Genomic DNA, 23136 nt, shown 5'->3' with positions numbered 1-23136 from the left:
AACCTCAGCTATAGGTCATGTTAAACTGATGCTTAATAAGAAATAAAATCATGCCAGCCATCATTTCTTTCTGGTAATTTATAATCAATTATAATAAATTATTCTCTGTGGGATCTTATGCACACCAAATGGATTTGTTTCAATTGATTGGCTTTATCACAGAATCAGTATAAATCTTAAGGTGTGGCCACATAGATCTGCCTAGTTTATTCATAGCAGGCATAGCTCACTTCTGCCCTCTAGAGGTAAGGCGAGGACAAGGCTGCGGAGTCTGTCTACAACAGTACAAGCAGCTGGGCTTATAGAACCTTCAGCTCCATGAACATAACTTTGTGAGGGCATGAAACAAGCCAAATTCCATCAATCTCTAATCTTTCACCATCTCAAAAAGCGGTCATACCAGAAACCTAACTAGCTTAGCACTAAAGCTTAAGCCAGTGGCACACATCTAGGTGTTGAATCTAATTGGCGGTTCTCTGACCAAAAGCCCTCTTTCTCTACACATTCCCTTGCATCTGTTGAAAAGTCTGACAATGCCTTAAAACTAAGTAGGTTTTATTTAGTAATTCATAATAAACATTCAGTAGACACTACAGAGTTAGTGTTGATATCAAAGACCCTGAGGTACAGAAAATTGAACAGGAAAGCCCATAACAACACTGAAGATTTACTTAAGTGTTGGGCCAAGATTCCCATTAAAATTGTGACTGTTTCTAAAAATGTAATATGTGCATGAAATAATGCTTTTATTATATGATGTAGTCATACTTAGATTTAAGAGGCAACCTTGCGACTGAACACAGGTATACATAACACCATCACTAAATCTGGAAAAGGTTCAAAAACCTTCCAATACCTTCCAAAATTCCTCCAATACCCATCAAACCTAATCCTAAACTAACATGTATTTTAAGAAGATTCCCCATTGAGTTTGGGTTCAAGTCTAAGATTAGGATTAATCCGTGGCCCTCAGTTTCCCAATGTTAAAATGAAGCCATGAGAACAGTAGAAATTCACCATTATCCAAAAATGAAAAGGCACACTAAAACACTCACTAAAACTGTCCTCACATGTCAGTCAGAAGTGGATCACAAAAACAATAATCTGCTATTAATTGATGTAATTAGCACATTTACTAATTACACAAGCCACAACTAATTACACAAATGAAGAGGCCTTCCAGGTCCAACGCTGGGACCACATATTTCTGGTGATACATCCAGAAGGGAACAAAGAGGTGGGCATCCCAGAGGCAAGCAGGAGCTGCTTCTCACGGTGTGGTGGCCACATTAGGGAGATCACTTTCCGGCAGCTGCTCCTCAGACGGCAGCTCGCTGGGCAGCAGCTCCTCCTTGTCGCTGAGGAGGGTGTGGCTGCGGCGCAGCCTGGAGCGCTTCATGGTGATGAGGACCAGACTCACCAGGATCACGGCTGAGATCACAGCCAGAACAGCCACCAGGAAGAAGGCTGAAACAGAAGGAATGAAGGATGAATTTACTTAATTAGAGCACATTATATTATTCGTTTTTTTTTTTTTTTTTTGGGGGGGGGGGGCATGGAAGTGGTGACTTAAAGCGACGCATCATTTGTCTATGATTCCTGTTTACTTCCACAGTTATTTATAATAGTCAAATTAATCAATAGTAACAGATTCCTAATCAACCCATCCCCATATATTATTTTATAAAAAAAACAAAAGAAAAGAAAAAAAAAAAACACCTCTTAACACGCTCCTGAAGGTGTGTTAGGAACACTATGAAATATGGCCATACTACATGCTAGAACGTAACACTTCAAAACAGCTCAGAACTCATGTTAGGGTTAAGTTACCTGGTGTCATGCGGGCTTGACCACCGTGTTCCCCGTGTTCAGCTGTGAGAGAGCATCAGTATTAAAGCCTTTGGTAAACCTGAAGTAGGAGGAGAACTTCTCGCCCGCCATAACCACACAATATCCTCCCCAACCCCAACATCGGTCATCATACGCCTCAGATGGAGTTCATTCTTACCACCCTGTCCGGTGCAGCGGGCCATGCATTCTTCCAGCGTGCCGTAGCGGTTTCCGTTACCCTTGCAGCCACCGTAGTGGAAGGACTGGCAGGAGCTGGTGCTGGGGTCATGGTAGAACATGCTGAAGGCTGCTCGGCAAGGCCCGGAGTCAGGGAGGACCATGCAGGCATCTGTAAAGAGGTGGAACACAAGACTTTCAGAACCGATCTGAAACCTGTGTGCCAAACTACAAAATATATATATATATATATAATAATAAAACCCTGCAGAATCTGACTGACTTAGAAGCTGGAACTCTGCAGGGGAATGGTTTCTTCTAAACCTAAATCAATTGAGTTAGCCATAAGCCAGAAGTATATCCTCTATTCAGTTACCATGATATTCAACACCCTTATCTTCTGTGTGTTTGTCTTCCCCAGGTCCCCTCCTTCCCTTGCTGGGGACGACGGTCACTGCAAAGATAAAAGAAAAGTGACTGCATGCGCGTTGGGTTTCAAAGTGTATTAGGGTTGGGGGAAGGTGAGAAGTGTCAAGTAGCACAGTAGCAGGGGGTGAGAGGTGAGAGGTCAGGGTTGAAAGGCACCTGTGCAGGTGTTGAGGCACTGCTCTCTGGTTTCATAGTTGTTCTTGTTGCCACTGCATCCTCCATAGGTGAAGGGCTGGCAGGTGCTCGTGGAGCTGTCGTAGTAGAAGCGACGATGGGAGGCGCGGCAAGGACCGGTTTTTGCGCCGGCCTCGCACATCTCTGATAGGACAGAATAAAATGGTCAAAAGTCCATCGCCACTGAACCAGGAAAGACCAACAAAAAAGCACAAGGGAGTAAAGCATGAAATTCCCCCAATACATCGGTGACTTATGAAGAAAAGTGTTAACATGATGGAATGTGCAGCAGGCCCAATGACAGAAGGAAGGGAAATGGGAAAACTTGCCAGCAAAGTCGTCTGAAGTCATCTGGGGAAGGGGCTTCTCAGGACTGGCTAGTTTCTCAGGAGTGGACGCTAGGGAGCCATTTTAGATTCACATGAGGTATATTTGATATACAGTGATCCCACACCATACAGTCCCCACAGCTATAGCAGGTAGATTTTCCATAAATAACGCTATATGCCAAGACTAACTCAACTTGCCGTTCTTCATAATGACACCAATAACATTTGTCCGGGTCGTCATTGAAAATAACAAGTGGTTATCACCGGACTCAACTGGTTGAATGAAAATATATATCAACAAAATACAACTTTGGATTCAGGGCATGCTTAGAATCAGTCCGGCAGAGGTATGAGGCACAACCGTTGATCAGCAACATGTTTGACAGACTCAGATAAGTGCCACTGGGCCACACGATGGAAAGACTAAAGGATGAGGAACTGTTCACACAGAATGATTAAGTGTCTCATTTCTCACATGGAATATAGAGGGTGTCTATCGAACATCTGAGGTGTCTCATAACCCCAAATGAACAAATTTATTGCATGACTGTTCATGTACGCAATAAACACCAGCCAGATTGGGTTAATAAAGGTTGTGGATGATGATACTGAGTCTTTTTTCAATTTAATGAGACTGATACAGATTACAAACATTAGAAGTATGGTACGTTTAAACTATCAATGTCAAAATAAGGTTTTAAATAGGTCACTTTACAGCAAGAATATATTTACATTGGTCGTCAATAGGCAAAGCCATTCTTCTCTGCATGGGGCTGGCCTCTGAGTCTTTGGACACCAGAACAGTACCTGTTGAGAGAATTGGAATCGATGAAGACCATAAGGTACCCAAAGACATTTCTAGATAGGTTGATTCATGGCTTTAGTCTTAGTGGAAAATCTGTCAATTCATTTTTAAGTTCCTAAAATTTAGCTATTTAGAAAGTAAAACAACATCGGACATGAAAACCTTTCAACATATATAGCTTCCTCCTGTTAATATCAGCAGTATAAAGTGACAGATTCACAGACATCAATTATACCTTGCCCTGGACCAAAAAAATAAATCAAGCTTAAAGGATTTTTTATTTGTCCTGGACTAGGCTTAATCTGCATCAGCGAAAACCGCCCAAAGAGTTTGCTCTGAACCTGATTATGAAAGTGAAGTTGGCTTAGTGCACTAAATGAGTAATAGTGGACTAAGGCAACTTGTATTCTTTGACAATTATGAAGTATCGCCACTTCTGCTCGAGACAAGAAGTTAGGATGAATTCAGTTAACTTCAGATAAGTTATGTAAGAATGCAGACGTTCTGGTAATTGCAACACCAACTCAGTAATTATAAAAAGGATGTGGTTAAAAAAAAATCCCAATAGGTGTTTAATAAGAAAAGAAAACATAGAAATGTTGCAATGCCAGTTAATGTTGAATTATTTAATGTAAACCGCGGTATGGGTAATTGTGTTTTCAACCCCCTTCCCATATGTGAGAGAATTTGGCAAGCCACTGTCACCCCCCACATCATCACTAAAGCCCCTCACATGACAATGCAAAGAGCCTGGTCGTGAGAGGAGGCCTAAGACGATCAGTTCTGTACATTCCATAACAAAAGCCTGATCATGAACCATTTATTACGGAATGAGCTGAGACCCAGCAGCACATACAGCTCCAGCACAAAAACCCACCACTGTGACAAACTCAGGGTGACTCATCTTACAGTCACGGAACCGGTTTGTCGGTTACAGTAAAGTTGCTCTGAAAACGCCATGACAGTCTAGCCAAGCACACAGCACGCACCCACAAGACAAACACTCCCCACCTTGGATATAGCAACGTCAAACCAAAATCAGCAAGTTTTGTTTGCAACTAACGCATTTTACCAGTTTCTAAAGAGGAAGACTGTGGCAGGAAGAGGGAAATGAGAACAGTTTTGGAACCTTCTAAAAACCCACTCGAGTTCATTTACCACTGCACTAGGTAGAACCGTAGAGTCTCACAAACATCTGAGCACAAACCAAAGATGGATTCTGGGCTGTCTCCAGGGGAGGTTTCAGGGGTTTGGACTGGGGTGCTTTGTTTAACAGCGGGCAGCCATTGTAAAAATGGACTTACTGCTGTGTAAACCACTGACATGTACTGTGACCTGAAGGATACAGCCATTTCGACTGGTTTTAAAGGAGAGGACAGTGTACAGTATCGACAAAATCCCTCCCCATTGGTCAAATTGGTCAATTATCATCAGGACTCAGGTGATAGTTGTAAGGTCAAACAAATATATACCTTGTAAATCAAGAGCAAACTCAGATTACCAAAAGAAAATTTTAGAACATCTTTAGACCCTGCTGAACACAGACTTCCCTGTCAGTTACTTTCCACAAGGTCACTTCCTTCTCTGTGACATTCAGCTGGTTCTGACTCACCAGATCCCAGATTGCATTTCCACAGACAGACCAAATCTAACCCACTAACTGATCTTTTGACCAATCTAATCTGTTCTTTTTCAAAGCAGGTCTGACTGGTTAGAAGACCAAAAAAAAGAGACAACGTTTAGGCTGCCTTTGTCAAGGCCAGAGAGGAATTCCATTGGCCACAACTCCCGTGATGCCATGGCAACAGCAGAACCAAACACGCGCACACACACACGCACAAGCTCACAAAATCACCCAAGCAGGACGACCTCACCTGTCACTCCGCTACAGGCCGTCTCACACTCCTCCGGAGTGTCAAAGTTGTTGCCGTTGCTGTTGCATCCACCATAAATGAAGGGCACACAGCTCTGGTTGGTGACATCGTAGTAGTATCTGGGGAAGGCGGCACGACAGGGGCCCACCAACATGGGCATGCGGCACACAACTGGGGAAAAAGCCACGATAAACCATATTCAAGGAACAGGAAACCTTATGTTGGAATAATGACGTGCTTATTAAAAACAGGACGAGTTTATTCAAAGAGTAATGATCAGGAACCTTCTCAGTGAAGGTAACGTGGCAGAAAAGTCATTTTACAGCACCAATAGAGAATTAGTAGCGATTACTATGAAGTATTAGTGGGGTCTCTATCAGGCCATTGCGTTTTACAGCCTTTCTTTACAGTAAGAGAAACTATGAGAGCAGCAATAAAGAAAACAATGACAAAAGTGATGAAATCTGTGGATTCAAATCACTTGAACATCTGCGGAGCCTTTGAGTAGAACGATGGAATTCTCTACCGCGTGGACAAGACTTCCAATCATATAATTGCATGTTTTCATAAACTGAACGCAGCCTGGATTCTGTCCGCCGAAATGGAACAGGACAGCCTACGCACAGTAAAAGAAAACTCCTGTCACCACCCCCGAATGAAGGGAATAATGTGTATTATAGGCCTTGTTGCATTTTCTTTAACGTTATTGGAGACGTAGCTTCTCGGGCATGGCTTTAATGAATCATGACATACGTCACTTGAATACACAGTCCTTAGAAATTCGGTCTTTCGCATGCAAACCTGTCTGACTAGTTAGTCCTGTTCATGTGGAAGCTAACAATAACAACAACAAAGTTGATGCAAACTACCAGGAAGCGCCAGAGGAACCGGTAGAGCTGCCGCATTGCATTCTCTAGTCAAAGTCGAAAACTTAAAATAGCATAGGCAATGACACGGACATAACCCTCTGTCGTCCCGTTGGAACCTGGCCTGGCTACATCAACCTGTATGACTGTATGCTAAGCAGTTGAATGGCATGCGACTGCAAACACCGCACCGACCATCTAGATAGTGAGGAACACAAGCCAGAAGAATGGTGGCTGTTATCCACTAGCTGGGTTTTGGAGGAGAAAGATGAACGCGACTCAGTGCAGCATTTACCAAACACTCTCAAGACTAGATAGCACTAATAAATATATAGCAGGCCTATTCAGACCTGGATGAAAAAATAAATTGCCCAGCACTCATGGAATGCCATTTAGAGTGATCTTAAGTTAAATGTTTTAGCCCTAGAAGACATTCAGTGTTTTTGTCAATTGTGATTGTTTTATTTCCACTTTGTACATGGTTTTATTGTTGTAATATAGGGCTCTGCTGTAAAAGACACATTGGTCTCAGTTGATTTACCTGTATAAAAAAAGCTCATTAATAAAAAATATTATAAATATTCCTCTTCTCACTTTAACGGACAGCAGGTAACGTCTAGGTCAAACCGAATTTCTAAAGTACAGAGTTAGGACTCCATAGGACCATAAAATGTAAAACCAGAACATGGAATTATATGGAACAGTCCTTCTGGGTTACCCGACCCTTCACTCATATCTCATATTAAAGGATACGTTAAAGAACACATGTTTACAGTAGTAAGTTTTTTGGAACGTTGCAAAAGGACCCACGACTCCTTTACATTTACTGTAACTAGTTGTTTTTATTTAATTTTTTTAAACAATAACAGTTCGTACACGACAGAAAGTGACGCACCTGAATTCTTAAGAACAATAAAATGCCTACCACTTGAGTTGACGTCCTTGGGGACATCTGCTCCGCTAAACGTGACAACGTTGACCGTCGAAGTCTGCTTGGGCTGCGTTTTTTTGCGGTATACTTCGAACTGTGTATCCGACTGAAGAACGCAGACGTCTTGGCCATCTTTCATGCAGCTAACGAGAAAACATTCCGGTGTTCCGTCAGCAGGGTTTCCCAACAAGGCGAGCTGGCAGTCCTGGTTATTGCAGCAAGCCTCCTGACACCCCTGGACGTCTGATATTTGCTGCAGTTCAGCGACGTATCTTGCTCCAGCTTCAAGGGATTTTGGATGCAGACCTTGGTTTGGTTCGGTGTCCTGATCCCAAACGCATTCTTGGTTTTCATCCAACTGAGCCTGGATTAGTACCGAGAGTAGAAGGAACACACCGCCTTTCCACACCTGTCTCATATTTTTCCTTGTTCAGTGTAAGCCAGGTAAACTTGTCGACCTAAAGAAAAATATATGTTCTGTACTAATTATTATATCAACTATCTGCAAATTAAAGGGTACTTCTCAGTTGCATATGTCTATTTCTTTAAAAATAAGTTTGTAAAACTAACTTCCTTGTTGAAGCCATACCCTTTTTTTGTTGTCCGGAATACGTGCACAGGTGCGGTTTTCCCCGCCCATAAGAACAATGAACAAGCGTCCTTATTGGCGTGACGTCAGAAGTAACGTTTTCCCAAGTTCTTCTTCAGGGCTGCGTTAACTTAATTTTTACGTTCTTCCGCGTGTGATGAAAGGGAACTCTATGACCAGTTAAAACGGATGTGCGTTCTGTGCCACTCCGTCCTTCAAAAATGTAGGAGCAAAGGTACCGCAAAGCGCGTTCAAAAACGTCTGTGAAAAAGTGTGATTCAGTAAAAATTGTCATGCAGAACTGAAAGCATCCCAGTGGCCTAATTGGTCCAGTTCTGGCTTAATGCGTTAAGGTAACTTGTCTTAAGAGATGAGATGAAGAACATGAATTAAGAGCTAACTGAGATGTTGGAATTATGGTGCATTGAATTTATTTTACAGTTATTGCCTTCATACTTTGTTGTGTCTGATTGTTCTGATTGTAGCCACCAAGGGCCACCTACTGTTGCTACATTACATTTTGGAAATCTGAATAAAGGTAATGTGGCCTAAGCATATATCCATGGATATTATATTATAAGTTGTAATGCCCCAGAATATTAGCTCAACTTTTGTACCCCAGGCAGTTCCATCTTGTGATGGTGGACAGACATACAGACATACATTAACAGAGAGAAGATAGCGCTGGTCAACTTCTGATTCCCTCTTATTCTTTTGGGGATGCAGATAAGGCAAGTCTTCTTTCCCAGTGCACCCAGCATGCCCTGGCAATGTTTTTGATATTTTATTTGTTATTATATTAATAAGTGAAAGAAAAAGACTGTTAATTGCAATACTTCAATACTGGTTTGATGTGATCAAGCCCAAATACAGATACCTAAATACAAGTAATTATTTGGCAACCTACATTCTCCCAGTAGTGTATCTGCACCAGATTTAAGATTGTACCTTATGATCACTTCACAGCTTGCCTGAAACGTTGCTGATGGGGCTAGCCAATTGGTACCATTGGTATAGCTCAAACGGTTTTAATGTTGTTAAGGAGGGCCATCACATGTTGCAAAGCAGAGGACTGAAGTTTGCACCCAGTGTGGGGCAAGAGTAACTGTCTGGGTGGACCAATGCTTTTAGTAACTGCATGTTGATGTCGGTTTCATATTTTCAGTGGTCACAGGGCCATGATCAGGAATTGCCCTTCTCTATAGGCCTATGAACACCTCCTTCTTAGGTGTTTACTCTGTTGGGTTCTCATCCCATACATACAGAAACTCAGTCTATATTTAATTTCCTATAACAAATATACGCAAAGACAAAGTGTCCACGGTCCCCATGGCCTGCGTTTCACGGCTGCCTCTCTCCCCTTCCTAGTGAGAACGGTCAAACCAAAAGAGAAAAATAGAGCGAAATGGGTGAGCTCAATACAAGCGTGAAAGGAATGTTTGAGTTGTTCAAAATAAATAGATGTAAAAACAAAAACCTGCCTCTTTCCCATCCAATGGCATACAGTCATATAAGACAAAGTGAACTGACACAGCAAGTCAACTGAGTGTTTTCACACAACAAAGCCCTATCAGACAAAGCCCGACTCTTCCACTGGGACCTGTTGTATGACTGGCTGGGAAAAGTAAGGGTCCCATCTCCTAAGCAGGCTTAGCAGTACACAGACATCAGATAAGGTACTGGCTTAAACAGGATACGGTCTCCCCCTTCTCCTCCGGGCCCAGATAGAATCATATCACGTAAGTAAAAACCCAACAGAGGAGTGACATCACGGTTTCTTCCGCCCCTCCCCAAACGTTGCTGCTGTCTAAATTTGTTTGTACGCCATGATGACAAAGCGAAAACACATTATCAGAAATGTGTGCCAATTTATTTAAAATGGAAAAACTGCACATGGCCAAAGGGTGGAAAGTCCTGAATATGTTCCCTGTGTATACACATAATGGTGGAGACCTCTCCTTATAACCCTCTTCTTCCTTTCCCCAGCAACCAGACCATGCCACCTAGTTCCCCAATCAGCTGGCTCATCAATGACAGATGCCCCACATTCCCACATGAAACCTGTCAACTCCTGACATATCCAATTTTATATGCCGCCACAAGATGGCACTATAGCATATAGAAAGTCACCTCATTAGAGCGCGGACAAGAGTAACAGATAGTGACTGGCCAAATTAGTTTATTAGTCTTATTTTCTGGATGAGCAAGACCTAACAGGATGCTCCACCTTTGACTCGTAATATGTTCTTCCAGGAGTCTTGATGAGTCTTGACAGGTGCACTTTGGCAAATTTAAGTTGATGTTTACTTCTTTTTTTAGTATGCATTGGTACTATACACACAAGTATCTGGTAATATTTCACCACTCTTTGTACAAAAACACAATAGATCATAAAAAAATATTGTTTTTCAAAACTAAGTACAACCCCGTTTCCAAAAAACATTCTGGTTTCTGGCATCACGTGTTGCTGGCATCAAATTCAAGAAACATTAAAATGTCTCAGTTTCAACAATTGATAAGTTGTCTTTGTAGTATTTTATTTTGTTGAAAAAACAAATGTACTCATTGTATTTCTGCAAAAACCTAGTGGTTGAATCACTGATATTTTTGTGAAAGATGTACCAGAGTTTTGAAACACTGGCACCAGAATTTTGAAACACTGCAACATAATATTGACAGTAGTACCAAATAATACCAAAAAACTGTAAAACATCATGGGTTTACTGCCTTAAGACCTGTTCAACTTTAAAGAATCGTGGATTCTTATCTCGGTAAGTTAATCATAGAGGAAAGTCAATGATGCAAAATACACAACATTAGAATTTGTTTCATTTTTACATTTGTGTAATTTAACAGTTGCTGATATCCAGAGTGGTTATTTTAGAATAAAATAACCCTTCATATTGCATGTCAGATCCCATAGGCATACATTTGGGAAAAGTTGTAAAAGAAATTGCTAAAGCATTGAAAGTTCCCATTACAATAGAACATTCAATAGGGATGTTGGACCAAAACGGAGGCTCGTTAGTGCATCACATTTAAACAATCCTGGTTGTTGTGGAAAATGACCTACTATGCCATGGATGCACAGAGAGACAGGTAGGCCATCATATGTGGAAATTGGGAGCATCAGGTCATTGTTTCCACTGACCACTGGGAGGGATGAAGCCTAGTGGCCAGGCAGTCGAGGCCTGAGGAGAGACATGGAACTTGGCCGACATTCTCTAGATTTTGTCATTGATTAAACATCTGACTGCAGTGCCGTTTGCCAAAGTCTTTTAAAAAATAGCTTTGTTTTGAAGGAGTTCAAGGCAACTGAATAAGTGCATACACCTCTGTGTTGCCATTTCCTATAAAACATGCCAGAACATGTCATTAATTCTCGAGAGGATCTCATTAACTTGTCTTTGTGTCTGCCCCACCTCTTTTCTTGGATTGTGCCCACTCTGCATCACTATCCCATTGTAAATAATTAGTAGTAATGCCAAGTAGGAAGAACCTGATTATTTAGTTATAAAAATCCTTCATTATAATGCTTGCTTTCTGCATACATCTAACTTTGATTTTGTTATCTGTAGTTTTGCAAAAAATAGCTATAGCAAATTGCATAATAATATTCTTACCCGAGGAACCTTTCCCAATTTGTTGTTTTTACAATCTGGAATTAAAATTGATTAAATTCAGATTTTTTTCCTTTTTAATACCACCCCACACACAACACTTTGAATGTGTATTGATTTATTGTGAAATAAAAAGTAAATATACGTAAAGCAAATAAAGTTTTCAGTTTGGAGAGCTATTCACATTTGGCAGATATTGCAGCTATAATTATTTTGGGGCAAGTCTCTACTAGCTTTTCAAGTTTCAAGTTTTGTTTGTCACATGAAAAAGAAACAAAAAGAAATGGAACATTAAATTAAATGCTTTCTTGCTCCCAACAATTTTTTCCCGTTCTTCTTGGCAAAGTTGCTCAAGCTCTCTGTAGTTCAATATGCATTGTTGGTTGACTGCAACTTTACAAGACTTGTCTGTTGGATTGAGGTCTGGGCTTTGACTTTGTAACATTTTGCATTTAGGCTAAAATTTACATTTGGTGTATTCTCTGTCCACAGAACTCCTTTCCAGGTACACAGTTTCTGTGGTTCTGTAGGTTGACTCCAACCCTTTTCCTGAAGGCCTATTCTGCTGTAGGTTCTCTCCAAACTGTTCCTGAAAAGCTCCTAGCTGTAGGTTTACTCTAACCCCGGAGTTTTCTAACCTGATTTAGCTTATCAACTGTCTAACCACAAGAATAATAAGCATGTTAGTCAAGGGTTGAAAAGAAAACACCTAGAGGTTGATCGCTGTCCCAGAACAGGGATGAAAGGATCTGTCACACAGTGTCACATCAAAATAGAACCACACAACTGGCATCTTATACTGTATATTGCAACTGAAGCAAGATGTCTTCACTGCACTGCAGCATGATTTGTCAGGCTTTAGACTTCAATCTAAAGATCCAGTCCTTGTCTATGTCTACCACAAGTTCTGGATGTTATTTACATTTCCTGGGGTGTTGCGGAGCTAACTATGGTCTTTATGGCCTAACTGACACGCGAGCGCGGCTTTACCAAGCAAGCCCTGAATAACATTTAAATGTACCTAGATGATCTCAAGTGCTTATGTTAGACTAGAAAACAAGAGTTACCCTGTAGCAAACTGCTGATAATAATTACTTGAATTATAGCCTGAACATTAAAGGACATACCAACCATGTCCACTCTGATACCTACATTCCCCTCCAAAAGTATTGGAACGGCAAGGTAAATTCCTTTGTTTTTGTTGTTCACTGAAGACATTTGGGTTTAAGATAAAAAGATGAGTATGAGACAAGAGTTCAGAATTTCAGCTTTTATTTCCTGGTATTCACATCTAGATGTGTTAAACAACTTAGGACATATCACCGTTTGTTTTAGACCACAGCACTTTTAGGTGAGCAAAAGTATTGGAACAAATAATCTTAAAGTAAATAACATTTAATATTTGGTGGCATAACCCTTGCTTGCAAATACTGCCTCAAGCCTGCGACCCACTGACATCACCAAACTGTTGCATTCCTCATTTGTGATGCTGTTCCAGGCTTTTACCGCAGCTTCTTTCAGTTCTTGTTTGTTTCGGGGTGTTTCTCCCTTCAATCTCCTCTTAGGGAGGTGAAATGCATGCTCTATTGGGTTAAGGTCAGGTGATTGACTTGGCCAGTCTAAAACCTTCCACTTTTTCCCCTGATGAAGTCCTTTGTTTTGTTGGCAGTGTGATTTGGGTCTTTGTCCTGCTGCATGATAAACTTCCTCCCGATTAGTTTCAATGCATTTCTTCGTAAATTGGCAGACAAAATGTTTCTGTACACTTCTGAATTCATTCTGCTGCTACCATCATCAGTTACATCATCAATAAATATTAATGAGCCTGTTCCAGAAGCAGCCATGCACGCCCAAGCCATGACATTACCTCCACCATGCTTCACAGATGAGCTTGTATGCTTCGGATCATAAGCAGTTCCTGTCTTTCTCCACACTTTGGCCTTTCCATCACTTTGGTAGAGATTTATCTTGGTCTCATCAGTCCATAAGATTGTATTCCAGAACTTTTGCGGCTCATCTCTGTACTTCTTTGTAAATTTCAATCTGGCCTTCCGATTCTTACTGCTTATGAGTGGTTTGCATCTTGTGGTGTGGCCTCTATATTTCTTCTCTCTGAGTCTTCTTCGAACAGTACCTTCACCCCAAGGTGAACAACATAAATAAAGGAATTTGCCTTACAGTTCCAATACTTTTGGAGGGGATTGTATAGGACATTTCTATGTGGCCTTGGGTGCTTCCTGGTTCTTGGCTGATGCCTTCGCCGGTGAACCTGTATTGCTACTGCTTCTACTTTTCCAGCCATCTCCATTAACAAATCATAAATGCCTGAAAAGAATAAAAAATAAATATTTAGTGCGTGGTTGCAGTAACTCTAGTTAGCAAATTCCAACTTTGTTCGAACAGCAAACTGTACAGAGATTGATACATCACTGCTGCCAAAATGTCAAACTATCCCTTTAAAGGCTGTCAGCATACTGCATGTCATTCCAGGGTGGAGCAGTGGCCTTCATGTACCGAAATGATAAACAGTGGCGAACATGATCATGAATCATTGCACTTTCCCAGAACACTGATTCACTCATGACTGTCACAACATACAGAACATTTTACAACTTCCTTATAGACACAATATATAGAACATTACGTTTTGTTTAAAAAAAATAGTTTTGGAACTATTTTTACAACTTTGTGGGTATTTTTCACAACACACAGCACACCACAAAATCACATTGTGATTCACAAGTTAAACACATACAATCACAAAGTCACTATTTCACCAAACTATTTTCTAGTGTTTCAACTTGAAACATTTACTTTAAAATAGTCAAATAACTAAAAATGCAGCTTTTAATTGGTAATCACATCAAATAGAATTTACATTATTTTGCCAACTTAATTCAGATGAAGGATTTCAGAATACAACCCTAAGACCCCTCCATTTCATGTGGCCATTCTGGGATTCAAACCCACAATCTTCACATGGGCAGGCTTCAAGCTGACCAAAACCCGGTTAACGTGTGACAAACCAAGTGCCTGGGCAATGTTGAGGAAGTATGTGAGGAATGTGAGGAAGTAAAATGTTTTGTATCTGTCCTCCTACACTTTGGAATTTAAACAATGCAAAGATGAACAGTGCAACAGGATAGTGCAAGAGAATAGTGTCATACCACCTCATCAGTGAAATGTGGTGTTGCAACTAACAGGGTTGATCACAATATAAAAAACATAGCCTAGTTAGTCACGTACATAAAAACGAACAGTTCACCACACAGTAGTGAATAAGTACATTGTACGTTAATATGAACACCTTAAAACACTAGAACACAATCACACAAAACAAACAGACTCCCCAGAGAAAATGTCTCCCAGCAATCGTCTTAAACACCCCTAATGGCACCAATTCCTCCATCTTAGTAGTACATTGTAACTCAGTCCACATGGGAGGCAAAATGACAGTAAAAGCCTCTTGGCACGGTTTGGTGGAAATCTTAGGGATCTATAGATTTATCCATCCCTGAGCCCGGGTCTGGTAGCCTGTGTATCCCCATTAATAGTGAGTTCATATATTGGGGGCTTTAACGAGCATGAAATAAGAAAATGCATTGCTCTATGTGACTCCGGAGACAGACAACTTACTTTGATATAGTATACAATGAGGATTATTGAACCTGGCAGCCGCATTCAAGTGGATGCTGTCTCCATAATCCTTCACTGACCCACTGGCCTTTTTTTTAATCAATAGCTTTTTAGTGGTGATCCACTGAAAGGAAAAAGATGGGTCAGCAGTTTCGGTGATAGACATGTCTGGAGATAAACACGGTTGTCCCAACAATAGACTGGAGTCATGATCAGTGCTTTCCTTAGTTTTAGAGTTGTATTTATTATTGCCAATTTCCCTTTCAAATACATTTGTGCTCAAAAGTTTGTATACCCTGGCAGAAACTGTGAAATTTTGGCATTGATTTTGAAAATATGACTGATCATGCATCTTTTATTTAAGGATAGTGATCATATGAAGCCATGTATTATCACATAGTTGATTGGCTCCTTTTTAAATCATAATGATAACATAAATCATCCAAATGACCCTGATCAATAGTTAACATACTGTTGAATGTGAAGGTGTCACACACAGGTGGAAATGGCAGTTAAAGGTGAATTTCCCACACCTGTGGCTTTTTAAATTGAAATTAGTGTCTGTGTATATATAGTAAAGGAGTTTGCCCAGTGCATCTCACGTGGATGCACTGTTACGCAGGAAAGACCTGCGTAACAAGGTAATAGGGCTTTATAAAGATGGAAAAGGGTATAAAAAGATCTCCAAAGCCTTGCAAATGCCAGACAGTACTATTCAATCATTAATTAAGAAGTGGAAAATTCGATTTCAAGTTCAAAGTTCAAAAGGTTTATTTGTCATTTGCAAAAACAAGTTACAGCAATGAAATGCTTGGTTCTCCTACTCCCGTCAGTGCAGTTAAAAGTTAAAAAGTAACTGTAATTCTAATTAAAAAAAACATGATAACATAATGAATCAGTAATAACACTACAAAAACACGCATCAATAATAATAACTATACATCAATACAACCGTAGTGAAATGTAAAAGTGACAGGTTTGCATGGTATAAAGTGACAGGTGTGCATGGTATAAAGGGACAGGTGTGCATGGTATAAAGTGACAGGTTTGCATGGTATAAAGTGACAGGTGTGCATGGTATAAAGGGACAGGTGTGCATGGTATAAAGTGACAGGTTTGCATGGTATAAAGTGACAGGTGTGCATGGTATAAAGTGACAGGTTTGCATGGTATAAAGTGACAGGTGTGCATGGTATAAAGTGACAGGTGTGCATGGTATAAAGTGACAGGTGTGCATGGTATAAAGTGACAGGTGTGCATGGTATAAAGGGACAGGTGTGCATGGTATAAAGTGACAGGTGTGCATGGTATAAAGGGACAGGTGTGCATGGTATAAAATGACAGGTGTGCATGGTATAAAGTGACAGGTGTGCATGGTATAAAGTGACAGGTTTGCATGGTATAAAGTGACAGGTGTGCATGGTATAAAGTGACAGGTGTGCATGGTATAAAGTGACAGGTGTGCATGGTATAAAGGGACAGGTGTGCATGGTATAAAGTGACAGGTGTGCATGGTATAAAGGGACAGGTGTGCATGGTATAAAGTGACAGGTGTGCATGGTATAAAGTGACAGGTGTGCATGGTATAAAGTGACAGGTGTGCATGGTATAAAGTGACAGGTGTGCACTATGTTTGGAGAGGGGTCCACTAGGCCTATAGTGAATAGAATACCATCCCCACTGTGAAGCATGGTGGTGGTTCACTGATGTTCTTTGGGGGGGTGTGAAATCTAAATGCATGGGGACTTTTGTAGAAATTGATGGCAAGATCTTATCAGAAAATACTGGCAGGCAATTTGTATTCTTCTGCACTGAAGTTGTGCACGGGATGCACTTGGACTTTCCAGCACGACAATGACCCAAAGCACAAGTCCAACCTGACACTAGTGGTTACAGCAGAAAAAGGTGAAGGTTCTGGAGTGGCCATCACAGTCTCCTGACCTTAATATCATCGAGCCACTCAGGAGAGATCTCAAAAGTGCGGTTCATGCAAGACGACCAAAGACTTTGCATGACCTGGAGGCATTTTGCCAAGACGAATGGGCAGCTTTACCATATGCAAGAATTCATTGCCTCATAGGCAGCTATTACAAAAGACTGCACGCTGTAATTGATGCTAACGGGGGCAAAACACAGAATTAAGAACTAAGGGTATGCAGACTTTTGAACAGGGTTCAGTTCATTTTTTTCAGTTTAGTTTTGTTTTATGATTGTGCCATTCTGTTATGACCTACAGCTGAAGGTGAATCCCATAAGAAATAAAAGACGTATGTTTTGCTTGCTCACTCATGTTTTCTTTACAAATGGTACATATGTTACCAATTCTCCAAGGGTATGCAAACTTTTGAGCAGAACTGTAGATTGCCTACTGCAATTAACATTCTAGAAAACATATCACCAAATTTTGGTGATGCTTTAATGGAACCTCAATGTCACGTTTCAGTAAGGGAGACGGAGGCAGGCGCTGGAATTTCGAAGAGTCTCTTTTTAATAAACAAAAACAAGCCAGAGGCGGGTCAGGAGCTGGGAGTGATTCGGGAGCCGGTGGAGGTTCAGGAGCCCACGGAGGGTCAGAAGCCGGGAGGGCCTGCAGAGTGTCAGGAGCCGGCGGAGGGACAGGAGCCGGGAAGGTTGGCGGAGAGCCAGGAGAGGGTGAAGGGCCCAAACCCGGGGGAGGTTCAGGAGCCAGGGGGGCCGGCGGAGAGTCAGGAGCCGGCGGAGGGCCAGAAGCCGGGGGAGGTTCAAGAGTCGGGAGAGGTGCAGGAGCCGGCAAAGGGTCGACGGTTGACGCGGGCCAGGGCTCTGTAGAGGCCACCGGGGGGACCAGCGGTATAAGGGGTGACGGTAGGGGTCCTCCTCCTCAGAGTCTGAATCAGGCCATCCGAGGAGTTCCCCTACAGTCCACTTCTGCTCCCTCCTTTGGGTTGGGTTGGTCATTCTGTCATGTTTCAGTAAGGGAGATGGAGGCAGGCGCAGACTTTCAAAGCGTCTCTTTTTAATAAACAAAAACAAAGAAAGCAAAAAGGAGTGCCGGGCACTACAAGATACTCGGGAGTTCGGGAACACACAAAACATAATAGGCACACAAGGACGATGACCAACAGCGACAGGGAGGAAATGGCCGAACTAAATACACAGACAAACGAGGAGAACAGAAACAGGTGGGGGCTAAACACAGGTGAAACTAATATACTGATTAACTGAAACAAGAACTGGAAAGACCATACAAGGACAAGACAAGGACAAACAGAAAACATGAAGTGGAACAGTCCACTCAGGCAGGGACTGTTACACTCAGTGGGCAGAGAGGAGTGGCCCCTTAAATTTAATGATTTCATAGCCTTTCATAAAGGTCCATTATGGTATTTAGAAAAATAACTCGATTTTGCCTTTTGTACAGAGGTATTACCCCTGTTTCTAAGGTGCCTGAAAGTCAACCTGCCTGGCCTTGGACCAGGCTTTATTTCTTAACTGTAATCATTCAGAGAGTTCAGTAGTGGATTGTAGGTTCACCCTGTCTTTATTTTCTAGTTGTCTTCGTAGGGGCAGGTTTGTCAGCAAAAAAAGTAAATATACTTAAGAATTATTAATAGGCAAGTTCGTCCTCTCGGATATTATTAACATCTGGCAAATTTCCTCATATAGATTTTCAAGGTTCCTCTTAATTAGGCAGACATTTGGTTTTAGGCATTTTTTGTTTCTGACACAGACAATGACATAACGATTTCTAAGGTCCCAACAAAAATGCTGACACCTCATTGATTTTCTCAATAAAATGTAGCCAGTGTGTAATTGAAGCAGACACCTGTCATTGTGTAGGTCAATGGTAGGTTACGCTGTTCAGAAGTGGTACAGGAATAGTTTTTTGACAAATCCGATTTTTCAATATAACTATATTTTCCTGCATGTAGGTGGAAGACAATAAATCACCATCCCACCAACGTCTTTCTCCTTTGACATCACTTGACCAATGTTACACATTAATTTGCTGTGCCAAAATATTTTACTGCATATTCACTGTGTATAGATAAAAACATATGGTCAAATTGTGAACTTATTGCAAATTATTTCTCATTTGTTACTTGCATATGAAAAGACGAGTGAATCGTGTAGCCAGCAAAGGTTTTGTCTGTCCTGAATGAATCCTAAGGCATAACTTGTTTTGATTGGGACGGGAGGCGAACACAGGTCCTGTTGTCCTGTTGTCTGCTTCTCTAACCACTACGTTATTTAACAAGAGGTAGTCAGTCAGTTAGTCACTCACCCACTCATTCAGTCAGTCAGTCGCTAAGTTTAAGAGACATTTGCTCTTCTAGGCCGGCCCCGTTTTACGCCATGCAGTAAATATACACATGGTGGATCCGGAGATAATTCTTCTGATTTATGTTGTTTGCACTTTTAAGCGTCACCTTCCTGGAGCAAATCTGGCAATTTACCTCCTCCAAATTTAAGGGCTCACCTCATTTGGCTTAAAAAACAAAATGCGCCCAGAGTGGTGCAGTTGTGTTCAGCTTTGGAACTACCACTAAGTCAATGTTAACAAAGAACTCTTGCAAAATATATTACATCCTCCAATCCTCTCCGATATGTGACCTGAAGTGTGGCCAGTGAAGAGGGCTGGTTAGCCAATGACGGGTAAGATCCCAACTGTGATATCGGGCACAACCTAAGACAGGCCCAGTCGTGCATCTGGTCACAATCCACAATATAGACTACATACCCGAGGTACATAAGTGTACGTAACCCAGAAACAGAATCTGTGCTGATCAATGGCACAATGACTAGACCAAGAACATATAGGGTATTCCAGGTACGGGGACATTGTCGAGTGTCCCTCAGGCAAATACACTGGATATCCAACTGCACACATTGTTACATTCTCATTGGAGACTGGTGCACCAACCCACATGCCGATTGTTTTTGTGGTTTTCCTGGAGCTTGGGCCCTCACATCTCCCGGGTATGAAAGCAAAGGACAACACACTGCTTACATAGTAGCCTATTGTGTTTGTCTGCCTGTATTTTGTGTCTTTTGTTTTTGTTTTTAGAAAATGTATTTATTTTCTTTGTACTGGGGTAACTGCCCCCCCCCACCCCATGGGGTATCTGCCCCCACCCACCCCATGGGGTATCTGCCCCCCACCCACCCCATGGGGTAACTGCCCCCCCCAGGAATGATGTCTACTTGCGGACACAAAAATGAAAATGTTGGGGAAGAAATGATATGTGGATGATGATTAGGCTTAGGAGAGCAATTTATACTTTTTTTTAGATATTTTATGAAATTTTGTTATAAGAAAAAACAAATGTACTGGGGTTTCAGGGGGGCTAGTTACCACAATAGGGTTTTATACATTGAAATCAAACTTATTTAAATCCATTTAACACATTTTTGCCAGACCGCATAAGTGGAACCGGCCAAGAAGAGCGATTGTCTCTTATTGAGTGACTGAGTATCTAACTACCCTTTGTTAAATAGCGTAGTTGTTAGCGACAAAGACATGCAACCAATAGGTCCTGTGTTTGAATCTCGTCAAAGCACATTAAGCATTAGGATTTGTTCCAAATAGACAACTATTTTGTTGTCTACAACCTTTGGTAGCAACGTTATATAGTCAGCCTAAAACTGTTTATATTGAGACTAATTCTGGTGGATTTTTGAAGTACGCATCCGTGCATGATTTTTGGGGTAATATAGGCTAGTTAAAAACCCCTTGGGCATACTGACAATGGGCAAACGTATAGCACCGTGGTGTCGTGGTTGAAGACACAGCCACTCATGTGGGTGTCCTGGGTTTGAATCCAGTAAGGGCAACCACATTCATTACTTTTAATTTGCGGACCGGCTGAACTGGGCTTGCCTGCTTCCTTTAATGTGTTTTAAATTAATACAAATTACAGTTAGCAAGCACAAACTGAGCTTGTGATTGTAGAAATGACATGCATACACATAAAGGGGGTAATTACCTGCTGGGGGACAGTCAACCCTTGTAGAAGGGGGGCAAGTTACCCCCAACACATTCATCCAACATGTTACTAATTTATGTAAAAGGTATTCAACATTTCCTCTATAAACAAGTAGATTATTTATCTGAAGGCTTTACTACTTGTAAATAAAAAATATATATATAGATCTAACCTAATTGAAACATATCTGGAAATATGTTTAAACATTTCAAAACATTTGATCAACTTACATCAGAATCGTTTTGTGGAAATATGTCCAGAAGTTGTGATGACACAGATCATTTTAGTCAAGCAAGATAAGTGGCAGCCAGGGAAAGTGTTGAGCAAAAAATCTGGTCACACCTTCTCGTCTGCACCGATGCAACCAATTCCAATGGCCTAGCTAACGGTAGTGAGGCTAGTTAAACCTCTAGTTAAACATACAGCATTAGCTTAGTTAATAACAAAGATAATACAGGAGAAAATCCCACAAGATTTGTCACAAAATTCTGTGTTATACTGGCTGCACTACGCTACACTGACCACCCACAGAACCCATGGTAATTTAGGTAAATTAGCACTCAACTTCGCTTTGACAATGAAGAATTTCTTCTCCTTCACCTCCCAAACCATTGCATTATTGACCCACCCTGATCGAATTTACAGATAGTTGTGTGTACTTTTGTACGCTCTCATTTTGGTGGCAGTGTAAGGGGATGGATTCTCTACAAGGTAGGGCCTATATGTACACATCCCCAAAGTTCAGCTCTGGCAGGGATGTTGCTGTTTTTTAATTATGTTAATAATGCAGTGGGTGCTGTATATGGGTCACAGGTGCCTAAGACTGGCTGTGGTTTTGCATACTTTTGTTTTTCATGTTTTGTGAGGTGATCTAAACACTTGTGGGCTGTAAAAGTTGAACATTTGACCGACTTTGCAGTAGCTTCATAGAATTCCCAGTGTTAGTCGCCATGTTTCAACAATGTTTTGCCTGCCAGGCTTTCAGAGCAATCACATGATTTTATGTTGAGGTAGTATGCCCAATACTGGCATACTAGCTTAGTATAGCCTATATTAAACAGTATGTATGTCACCATCATCTGTGACGTACGTACTTGTAGTATGTAGTGTGCGATTCAAGATTCAAGTCTGTGTTATGTTGTGGTTTGGTGTAGTGCTTAACTTGGGTCTGATGGGCGGATAGGCCTACTTCTAAATGTAGGCAAACAACGTTCTGGTTACTTTTTTAGGCAAGCCTTATTAACACATACATAAGGCCTATTCATGAACGTATTCTAATGTGTGATTTCTCAGTTCCTGCACTTATTTTATCCCAAGTTAAGAGCTGATTTGGTGACTAAACCAATGTGGCCTACTTGTTTAATTTCACCCAAAACTTAACAATGATTTTAATTAAAAGCACAAATGTAAGACTAGCTGTGTTACAAGAACATACATATATCAACATCTCCACTATTGAAAATTGACAATTTAAACATTTTAACACGCTCGTGTAAGGCTGTATCATTAACCACTACACCACAGAGATGTGCATTTTGTCACGCATTAACATCATGTCGAGTTTGGATATTTCGTTAGACACCATTAAGCATTGTGTTCAATTGAGTAATATTCCTTTGTAAGTTTACCTCCATCGCAAATAGCATCTATGAACTGTAGGGCTTTTGCCACTGGCCGTTTTAACAGCTTATTTATGAATGACATTGATATAATAACTACTGTATAGGTGACGATAATGAACTTTTTCGTCTAGCGAAAAGATGAGAGAATCGTATAGCCAGCGAAGTTTGTCTATCCCATAGGTCTTTAACCCTCTCATGGGAACCCTCCAGCCATCTCACAGTTTAGTTTCAGCCCTGAACTAGTTCACCTGATTTTACAGGTATAGGCTTGTTAATTAGCTAATAAGT

The 23136-nt window shown here is 41.1% G+C and overlaps 1 protein-coding gene across 2 annotated transcripts; it reads right to left on the bottom strand.

Moving 5' to 3' along the window:
* Positions 1-538: 538 nt before the first annotated feature.
* spint2 (serine peptidase inhibitor, Kunitz type, 2) lies at positions 539-8041 on the bottom strand. Of its 2 annotated transcripts, XM_013135054.3 has the most exons (9): positions 7410-8041; positions 5619-5789; positions 3672-3746; positions 2940-3008; positions 2593-2754; positions 2384-2461; positions 2009-2179; positions 1831-1872; positions 539-1467 (listed from the first exon to the last, which is right to left on the bottom strand). In XM_013135054.3, the coding sequence occupies exons 1-9, from the start codon at positions 7831-7833 to the stop codon at positions 1271-1273; spliced, it is 1389 nt and encodes a 462-aa protein (XP_012990508.2). In that variant the 5' UTR covers positions 7834-8041; the 3' UTR covers positions 539-1270. The 2 variants fall into 2 exon arrangements, with proteins under 2 accessions (XP_012990508.2, XP_019901254.1); XM_020045695.2 differs by lacking the exon at positions 1831-1872.
* Positions 8042-23136: the final 15095 nt, after the last annotated feature.

This window comes from Esox lucius, chromosome 1 (genome assembly GCF_011004845.1).
Source record: "Esox lucius isolate fEsoLuc1 chromosome 1, fEsoLuc1.pri, whole genome shotgun sequence".
NCBI lineage: Eukaryota > Metazoa > Chordata > Actinopteri > Esociformes > Esocidae > Esox > Esox lucius.
The sequence above is the reverse complement of the archived record's forward strand: the minus strand, read 5'-3'. Positions and strand labels throughout refer to the sequence as shown.